Source organism: Neopsephotus bourkii, unplaced genomic scaffold (genome assembly GCF_033783945.1).
Source record: "Neopsephotus bourkii isolate Nb327-2 ecotype Australia unplaced genomic scaffold, CSIRO-AGI_Nbou_v1 NB_1520, whole genome shotgun sequence".
NCBI lineage: Eukaryota > Metazoa > Chordata > Aves > Psittaciformes > Psittacidae > Neopsephotus > Neopsephotus bourkii.
The window spans coordinates 71,259-81,679 of NW_026901996.1; the positions used below are offsets into that span (position 1 = coordinate 71,259).

At 42.8% G+C, this 10,421-nt stretch overlaps 1 protein-coding gene across 1 annotated transcript in view; it reads right to left on the reverse strand.

The window, feature by feature from the left end:
- The window catches only part of COG3 (component of oligomeric golgi complex 3), a 31,186-nt gene extending 21,171 nt beyond the window's left edge, over positions 1 to 10,015 (reverse strand). Inside the window, exons 1-10 of the mRNA XM_061369903.1 lie at positions 9,817 to 10,015; positions 6,936 to 7,082; positions 6,297 to 6,358; positions 4,433 to 4,598; positions 3,570 to 3,644; positions 3,356 to 3,448; positions 2,945 to 3,070; positions 594 to 674; positions 341 to 384; positions 12 to 138 (exon numbers count right to left, since the gene is read on the reverse strand). Coding sequence (XP_061225887.1) covers positions 12 to 138; positions 341 to 384; positions 594 to 674; positions 2,945 to 3,070; positions 3,356 to 3,448; positions 3,570 to 3,644; positions 4,433 to 4,598; positions 6,297 to 6,358; positions 6,936 to 7,082; positions 9,817 to 9,978 — 1,083 coding nt within the window. The 5' untranslated portion in view covers positions 9,979 to 10,015. The remainder of the gene's footprint in view (positions 1 to 11; positions 139 to 340; positions 385 to 593; positions 675 to 2,944; positions 3,071 to 3,355; positions 3,449 to 3,569; positions 3,645 to 4,432; positions 4,599 to 6,296; positions 6,359 to 6,935; positions 7,083 to 9,816) is intronic.
- Between the last annotated feature and the right edge of the window lie 406 nt (positions 10,016 to 10,421).

Here is a 10,421-nt window from a genome sequence, read left to right on the forward strand (position 1 = left end):
ACTTTACCTACCAGAGCACAGTGATCTCTGTTGTTCTGACTGGTTAATTCTGTAACAGTGCTAGCGATACTTGGACCAAGCAAAAGCTCCCTCTGGTCAAGGTAGCATTGATGGATTTCATTGAGAACTTGTTGATATCTAGAAAAGAAATCAAAACAGTAACTGCATCCCTAAGCTCATTTTCTATTAAACAGAAAATTCATACTAACACCCTATTTTAGGGTAATAAATTCAATTTTTAAAACTTCCTTTTGAAAAAAATAATGTGCTAAACAGTACTTAAAAGAATTAAAGATTTTTAAAACTTAGAATTGAAAATGAACTGTGTAGATATACTCACTCTGGCATTTTTTCAGATCTTTGCTCTACTTGTTCAATAAGTGTCTACTCAATAAACAAACAAAAAAGTATTATCAGTAAACAATTTTTCTACTAATTGGAAAACAGTTTTCAGTATTTTTCCTATGAACACAATATGCAATCTTTGGACATTCACACTTGCACAGTATGCAATCCTTGCATTCACACTACTAACCAATTCAACCCCCATTTTCATAGCGTCCTTTTCAACAATTAGTTATCACCCTACTTACTCTGACTTTGGGAGCAGCTGCTCTGAACTTTACATAAAACAGCGTGAAGGCATTGTCAGAATTTGGCACAGCTGAAGGATCCTGAAAGAAGAGATGAGTAATGGGTTAAAAAGGAAAATACTGTATTTGGCTTCTAATAGTTAACAGCTGAAATAATAGGCTCTGAAACAGGGTATTGATTCTTTATGCTTCTACTGACAGTAGAACAGCACTTTGCCATTTTTTACCTAGAAAAGCTTTCTTGTTTCAGAACTGTGATAAAGCCAGATGGAAGAATAAAAAACCCAAACAAAAGTTTCAACCAACAGTCTTTGCAGCATAAGTAAGGTTTTCAATAATTAGGCCATTCAAGGCCAGGCTGGACAGAGCCTCAGTCAACACAGTTTAGTGCGAGGTACCCCTGCGCATGGCAGGGGGTTGGAACCAGCTGATCTTAAGGATCCTTTCCAACCCTAACCATTCTATGATTCTTCATTAGAGACAACAGTTTTCTTTGGATCTGATACAGATTGTGGCTCCTTAATCTGCAGTACTAAAATGGAAAAAAACCTTCCCCTTTACATGCCAGTAAAAGTGAGTCCCAGTATGGAGAAGATAAGTTTCAGCTTGCATTCAAGCTTCAATTGGAATGTCAAGTTTTGAGAGGGTTCCCCCTGGGGCTCCCAAGCTTAACCAGGCAGACCCCTTGGACTTAAGACAAAGCACTAATAAAGCAGAGCAGAGACTCAGTTTAGCCACCAGGCTTTTTTCCTCTTATCCCCACTGATAACAGAATGAAAAGCAGATGTCCTTCCCTTGTCCTGCCTTCCCCACCTATTTTCAGCCCTTTGAGCAGTCTGATCATCTTTCTACAAATACAGATCAAATGCCCAAATACTTACATGTGAGAAACAACAACAAACATGAAGATCTCCTCAGTCCCTTTCCAGTCCTGACAAGACCTCTTGTTGTGTTGCAGTAGGAAATCTCAACGTTTGATCACAACTAAAGACCATTGGTCCACTACTGCATATCTAGATCTAATGTTTGCTTTCACGTCAGAAAGCAGACATTAGATATTTCAGAGAAATGCGCAAAACATCCACAAAATCCCCACGTAGATGGGAAAGAGGTCATCTGAATCCTAAGAGAGGTCTTCTTCCTGACTTAAAACTGCAAAGCAGCCATTCAAATCACTTCTTTCTGTAGACATGCTTATTATGTGAGATGTTCAATTCTGCTTGAATTCAGCTTCATCATCAATATCCACTGGCATCAAACTATACTATGTTGCTTTCTTTACTTTTGTACCAAACATGAAAAATGTTTCACGACATTTAACAAGTACTTCCAGGAGTATCCTTTGCAAGTTTCCAGTAAGATTGTCTAAAGTCTCCTTCCTTTATGTCTGTCAGTTCTCAATTCTAGCATCTTTATATTTCCCTGGTTATCCCTCACAAGCATGCCTGTAATAGGACTGAGCACGAGGCACAGAACAATTAACTGGAGAAAAAATAAGTGGGTAGAAAGAGACATTTTCCTCTCCTTTCTCTTCTGCCAAACTATTGCAGCATGAGACTACTGACATTTTAATGAAACCAAAAAACCTCCCTACGCACCTTTATGCCTAAATCACACTGGAGTGAGTGGCAGTAAAGCACCCAACTCTTCCCTGTGACTCTCTAACTTCTCTGTCAACACTTTAACCAAAAGATACCGACAAAACTGGTAGGGACCTGTCACAGCTATTCTCTGCAGCTACACAAACCTTTCAGAAATATTTAGATGACCAAGAACACCCAAAAATATTTACTGGAATATAATACTGACTCATGTCTTAAGCTAGACTTGTGCTTTAACAGTTTTCATCCTGTGACACCCATACTTTAAGTACTCCCTGCAACCTCTCTGTCTCTAACTACTCAACTCCAAAACAGACCCCACAGTACCTGTCTTTCTCTTGTGCAGCCTCCCCATCTAGCAACAGAGATAGCAGCATGCAGTAGAGCTGATTCAGTGCACAGACTGGTTCAGGAAAGCATGTTCTCTGGCCTGCTGGTTGATGCCCCCCTAACAGTCATTTATCCACCTCTGGCCTTCACCGTCTACCTACCTCATCACTCACTTTCCCATCTTCAATTTCCAGGACTTTTTAGTTACTACTATTTTAAAATCTTTTGGATCCCCAGTTCTCTGACAGATTCGGTTGGAACCTGGCAAATCTACATGAGCACTGGAAAAGGACTGACCTGTTTTCAAACAAAACTGCTGGCACCACCCAGCCTCCAGGAAATAAAAAGAGAAGAAAACTGTACAGTGTCACAACAGACATTTCAGGATAGCTTGAGTTACCACTTACTGATTCACCTTACCCTTTTCATTAACTGGCTTGTGAGGTTCTGCAATGTATTCACAGTGTAAGTCTTGATAAGGTGCATAGCTTTAGAAAGGCATTGTTTAAATTTTATCAAATATACAGGATAATCTTTAAAATTCGGCTGAAAGAAATAAAAAATCCACTTTAATTATGAACAATAAAAGTAAAATATTATCAATACTTAAAATACTTTTTACTATCTAGAAATGTAGTAGTCTATAAAAATTAGCAGAATATTAATATATTCAGTAAATATTTAAGTTTATAAACCATCATCATTGCTTTCTTACTGTATTTAGCAGACAGGACATTTTGAGGGGTGGGGGGAGGAACACCACAAAAATAGTATGAATACATCGTTTTGAAGCTATTAAAATCTAACCAAAATCAATACAGCATTACTTACATGCGATGAAATATATGCAATACAATCATCAAGCTTAGCCAGCATGGGAATGAATCCTTCACTGTTCACGGACAGCGTAGGGGAATTCAATTTCTTTGGAAAACAAGACAAAGCATCATTGTAAGGAACCCAAGTAACCTAGTGCTGGCGATAAACTTCAAAAGATGGGTACACCTTCATTTTCTAAGACTATTAACAGTGAAATAATACTTACTGTGTTGATGTTTTCCAGCTCATTAAAATAAGAAAGTTTCTGCTGGATGTTTTCAGCCAGGTCAACTAGTTCTGACTATTAAAAAGCAATAAATAAAAGAAAATCAGCAACCTAGCAAGTAGTTTAAATATCTATTTTATACGTATAAATATACATATTACTCAGCCTCCCTTTCAGCTCTCAGTACACACCACTGTTAACTAGCTCTAGGTAACCTGAAACTAAATAAGTGCAATAAAAGATGCAGAATACAGTAGTGTTCTTTTGCTCTCTCTTACCAGAGAAAGACACATTACTCTCAATAGTGTATTTAAAAGCACACATTTTTTTACATGTTGGTCAGCATTCCACAGATAACACTGCATAAAAACAGCAGTGCTGTCATCAGTGTTACAGAGAACTGTAGAAATCCTGTATTTCAGGATTGGAGTCTTAAGAAGTTCTCCCTTATCCAGTCATGCTAAAAAGACATGTTTAATATACTGTTGGAGCAGCTTATGAGGAAAAAGAAAGTGTCTGGGACAGAAGTTTGTAATTTAGATCTTTCTTCTTGCAATAATCATCTCAAAATACTTCCGTATTTTATATGAATTATTAATCTCAAAGTCTGCACTTGTCAGGCATCAGTTACAAAAGCTCCTCTAACTGGCTATCCTTCTTGATTACAGCGTGTATCAACACATAGTCAACATTTTACTGCACAGAGCCTGACAGCCTAGCTGCAGATGAAAAACACCAAAAATGAGGTCCAAAGCAAACAGAGGGATTGTCATCACAGCTCACAATTTTTCCCAGCCTGAGAATAAGCAAATTTAATTTATGGTATCTTATAAGTTTCCAGTAATCCACCCATCAAAGATTACCTGCTCTTTCAAAAGCTGCTCACAGGCCTCATGCAGCGTTCCTGTCTTCGTGGACACAAAAAGATACTGTTTTTGCAGTGACTCCAAGTGTTGAAGGGCACTATTCACATCATTCAAGATAGCATCACACTGCTCCTGAAAGCCAGACAAGTAATCCCTCATCTGTCTGGAAAAAAGAGAATCAACAGATAACAAGAGTAAAATTTCACTTTCTCTATTTGCAAATTCAGCTGCCTATAGGGAACTGCAACTACCTTTCCCTCTCTAGAAATAAAAGACCACGTGCATAAGGCAAGAGTGCACAATAAGCAGATGCTTCATGACCTGCAGAAATAACAGAGCTATAGGGTCTGGAACAGCCAGCACAGTAACTTCATTTCCCTGACATTCCTTACATCAAGCCTACCCAGAAAGCAGCAGCATGTACCACAGCTAGTCTAGAGCACGTGAAGCCTGTCTAAATGGACAGCACAAACATAGCAGCTACTGTTGACTACTGTCATCAGCCAAATTCTGCATGCCTTGCTTCTGACTGTGGTGTTAATTTGGGTCTCCTCTTCTCTACAATTTTCAGTTTCCATTTAGAAAACACTTTTGTTTTCCTAAAGTAGCTGAAATTATCCAGAGGATTTAAAACTTACTATGAGGATTGAAAGAGGTTTAAATGAAACAGATCCAGTATCTAATGTCACCCAGTTTGTCTAAGGCTCAATGCAGATATAAACTCTAAATGATCGCTAAATACATGCCAACCATTCAGCCTGACCAAAACATCATTTAACTTAATTGCTCTTGGATGTCAGATAAAACTTATGAGTTCTACTTTACCACATATAAAGCACCAAGTAAAAATTACAGCTCTCTGTAGTCATGCACAACTCTTTAGCGTACAACAGGAAAAGAAGTTACTAATTTTCCTCCTCCTCCTCTGGCCTCCTGCAAACAACGTATTGGCCTTCCTACAAACCATTTTGTGTCCATGGCACACTTAACTACCTTTGTGTGCTATTACAAACATGTCAACTGACAAAACGCAAGGCTGCTACACTTTTTAGGTTGTCAATGATATGATCATTGGCTTAGTTTATGCCTAAACCTCTGCTTTTAAGAAACATCATGTCCTTAAACATCAGATAATAAGAGACAGACCAAAGAAAAGCAGATTAAAACAGAAGAGCAGAATACAGCAGCATCTCTTCATGGCCAAGGGCAAATCTGTAAAGTCCCAAAGCACAAGCCAGTTTCCATAAAAGCCATCAGCAGCTTTGTTTAAGCCATTCAGCTGTACTTCATACTCCTGAGGAGTAACTGCGTAAGTCAGTGGGAAAGGGTTCCTCTGAGCCTGACAGAAAAGTCAGTTTGACAAAAACAGCTGGGAATGCCAAGTCTCAAAATCGGAGTTGAGCAAAGTGTCAAGGAATGAAGGGAATGCACATATAGAATCACAGCCATAGTCACTGGGGAACCAAACAGCGAGAGCAGAAATGACTACCAACCACACCTGCTTACAGTCTCACTCTCAGAGGATGCCATTTTAATAGCAGCAGCAGTAGTTGAAAAGGCATATGAAAGCTCCTAGATTGCTTTTGTCTACAGTCCTGTCTATAAGCCAAACTAATATAAATCTGTTTTATTATACTGGGCAGTTCAGAAGGAAATCTGCCCTTTTGACTTCTCTGCCACAAGGGCAACAGCCTTCAGGTTGGGAGTGGGGCATATTGCCTTGGAAAGCTCCTGCTGTTCCAGCACATTCCCCCATTCCCTGCCAGCTGAACTCAAATGTGTGCTAACATTATATGGACGAGATTAAACCCTTCAAGGTTTTAACTGCTTACAGTGAAAGGAACTGAGGAAGAACACGTACCTGTACTTGGCACCTTCGTCTTGATCCATCTGTGTTTGTACCTGAGCAAACCAGGAGAAGAACTAGAAGAGATTTTATGGTGTGAAAAATACAGACATCACATGAAGTCAAGTAAAAATAAAATCATATCTACGAAATTAAGATGAGCTCTTGTTAAAAATAAGAGCTGTTTCAGAACTTAATAATTAATCAAGGAAACAAACTATAACTCTTTGTTTTAGTTACTTCCAACTGAAGTACTTCCAACTGAAACATATTCTATTCCCTCACTAAATCAAAATGGAAAACTAAAAAAAAATGGAAAAAAAAAATGGAAATTTAATCTCTTTTTATCTGCACAAGAACAAGGCTGTCACGTTGAAACAGGAAGGAGGGGGCACAAAGATTCTTTCATATTATGAGCAACACCACCTTACTGAAGGGGTGTCTTACTCTCACGAAAGACTCCACTCAAAATGCGAAAAGTATCTATCGCTTAAGAGCTAAGACTTAAGGATTTTTCCTCCAAGTTTCTTCATGCAACTTGAAAACATCCCCAAATACTTAACAAACCCACCAAGAGTTAGACAAGAGACATAGAAACTCACAAATTCTCTAAAGAAGATTACTGCACCTTGGAGGTTCTTCAGCATCACTTACCTGCTGTGCTGTTTCAATTCTTTCATCCTCCATCCCCAGTACTGCAAATCCTTTCAAAAGGACATCCTCTGTGGATTCTGGCACTGCAGCCGTCAGTGTAACAGCTAGCGACTGAGACGTCAGGCTGCACAAATCTTCAATTGGAAGCTGCTCACAAAAACCCACAAACTTTGTTAGAGAACTTAACTAAAAATTAGTATATTCAGCTCAACTACAATAACACAGCCCAAAGCATCAACTTGAGAAAGTTACAGGCATCTACTTTTGAAGAAACAAATGCAATGAACATTTTATCTACCAATATGATAATACACTGACAACAACCATATTCAGAAGCACCTAACAATTGGTTTGGTTTTTTTTTGTTAAAGTTAGAAAATATTATACAGAATTTCATATAATTACACACTTGTGTAAAAAAAAAGAAACCAAATGTACATGAGGGTGGTGAGACACTGGAATGGGTTGCCCAAGGAAGTTGTGAATGCTCCATCCCTGGTAGTTTTCCACACTGGGCTGGACAGAGCCTTGGGTGACATGGCTTAGTGTGAGGTGTTCCTGTCCATGGCAGGGCGGGTAGAACTTGATGACCTTAAGGTCCTTTCCAACCCTAATTATTCTATGAGTCTATGTTGGCAACATACTGATGAGCTACTATGTCAGGTTCTATACTCACGGAAACGCACTAGAAAAGTATCTGAGAACAGAAGAATTCAGAAAGCATGCAGAAGCAAAAAATAAATGCCATGTATGTTCTATACTGCATGGCAACATCACTGCACAGGAATTGTCAAGAAGTTTTTACCAGATATTCAGGGATAACCCAAGACTTAATACTGCCACAATCTGCAGTGTCTCATATTCTTTCAAATGCAAGGTCCTGCACCTGGGTTGGAACAATCCCAGGCACAAATACAGGCTGAGGGAGACTGGATTGAGAGCTGCCCTGAGAAGGACTTGATTGATGAGAAGGTCCATATGACCCAGCAACATGCACTGGCAGCCCAGAAAGCCAACTGTATGAGGGCTGCATCACCAACAGCATGACCAGCAGGTCAAGGGGGGCTGGAACTTGATGATCTTAAGGTCCTTTCCAACCCTAACTATTCTATGATTCTATGATTCTCCCTCTTTACTTTGCTCTCGTGAGACTCCACCTGCAGTTCTGTATTCAGCTCTGGGGACCCCAACACAAGAGAGACAAGGACCTGTTGGCGCAAGTCCAGAGGAGGCCATGCAGATGCTCAGAGGGTTGGAGCACCTCTCCTATGGAGACAAGCTGAGAGAGTGGGCTTTTCAGCCTGGAGAAGGATCTGCAGTGACCTTTCAGCACCCTCCTAGTACCTAAAGGGGGCTTGCAAGAAACCTGGAGAATGACATTTTATGGAGGCATGTAGGGATAAGACAAGACAGAATGGCTTTAAACTGAAAGAGGGTAGAGTTCATTAGACATCAGGCCCCCAAAACAGGCAGGATGCCTAGATGGGAGCCAGGGTTTCTCTTGTGACTACTACTGAGGAAACAGTCACAAGAAAAACCCTTTTCCCTGAGGAAAAGACAAGTTTATCAGAGCCTGCTTTTTCAGAACAGCTAAGTCACCACTGTCCCAATCCACTTCAGCAGAGGCCAAGACCAGCTGAACTACTCAATGTCTTGGCATCCTCGTTGTCCTGTACAGCAAATACAGTACCTGCCTTATTGCAAAGCTTGTCTGGATACTTAAAAACCTGCTCTGATTGCAGCATAAGCTTCTATAATCATTTTGGATACCTGCCAATATTTACTTGATTACAGATACATACGACTTACACAAAAAACCAGACCAGGAAGCATGAAATGAAACAGGTGCATTTCAGGGAGGATCTTTCACCCCCTTCCCTTTGTTATTTTGACCTTTCAGACACTTGACAAGAGCCAGCTTTGTTGATTTTATGGCACTGTATCTAGTCCACTGTATATAGGAACACTGTTCCTGTTCAAATACAAAACCTCCCATGAAAAACATAGTGAAGGAATGCAAACATTTTGCTCCACTTCCCTTTACAGACAAAGGAGTACTCATCAATAATCATCTCGGCAGTCTAATGTTTTACAACTGAAGAGAAGACCACATCTTCTATGGTAATAACAAATTATTAAGCTTTTTGCCACTATTCCTGTCTTTTATATCTTGCTCAATCATCTGTTAACTGGTACCTGAAAATAACACTAGTGCCAGCAGCTATGTATTGATCAGGCTCAAATTAAGAGGGCCAAAACTATTATTAGGAAGAGTTCTCCACTATGAGGGTGTTGAGGCACTGGCACAGGTTGCCCAGAGAAGCTGTGGCTGCCCCCTCCATGGCAGTGTTCAAGGCCAGGCTGGACGGCGCGTTAAGCAACCTCGTCTAGTGGAAGGTGCCTCTGCCCATGGCAAGACGTTGGAACTAAACGAGACTTAAGGTTCCTTTCAACACAAACCGTTCCGTGATTCTATGAAAACCACAGAAGACCACGATGGTAGCTCTATTTCAGCAGAAAGAATTCCGATGAACCGAGGGAAGTTACAAGGTTAGGCAAGGAAATCCCTGTGGATTTTAGGCTGGAAGCTTCCATCGCTGCCTACCAGCCCCTGCCAGCCAGGACGGGCGGCTGCACCGCAGCAGGAGGCCCCGGTGGGAAGGACGAGTCCTCCCGGGGGCCGTGGAAGCGCAGTGAGGGGAGCGCTGGGTGCCCTGCCGCCTGACACCGGGCAGGAACGCAAATCGAGGCTGAGCCCCGTGGTCACCGGCGGGCAGCGGCAGCCTCGCAGGAACCCCCGGCCGCCTGGCGACGTGGCACTGCGGCGCCTCCCGCCCGCCCGCTCGCCGCGCGCTCCAGCCGGGCAGCGTCGCCGCCTCACCTCGGGCGGCACCGGCAAGTTCTCTGCCGCCGCCTTCAGCTCCAGCACCGAGTCGGTCTGTCGGTCGCTGAGCGGCGCGGCGGGCTGTGGGCGGCGGTCCCACAGGCTCAAGCGGTCCCGCACGTCCCTGCCCGCCGGCTCCGCGGACGGCGGCTCCGCCATGCTGGCGGAGAACGGGTAAGAGGCGGCCGGGCCGGGAGCGGGGCGAGGCGGAACAGCGCGGCAGTACTTCCGGGGAGGCACAGCGCACCGCCTCCCCGTCGCGTGACAGCAGCGTCTTTGGTGGGGAGAAGTGCGTCAGCGAGCAGCAGCTGGCCGGGACGGCGCCCCCTGCCGGTAGGGAGGAGCGAAGTGGCTGCCGCATCCCCGGGCTTGGCCACGGCACGGCAGCAGCCACCCTCCCGCTGGCCGGGGCTGAGGGACACGGGCGGCTGGTCGCCCATCCCATACCCAGGGGCTTCCCTTCCCGAGGCCGCAGGACAGCCCTGGCTATGGCACCTTGCTCTAGGCAACCCGTGCTCCTCCTGGGCATCCAGGCACCCCAAAGAAAATCACCTCTGAGTGAAAGTGCTTAAGGCACTGCCTGCCGAAATCACCTTCAGCTG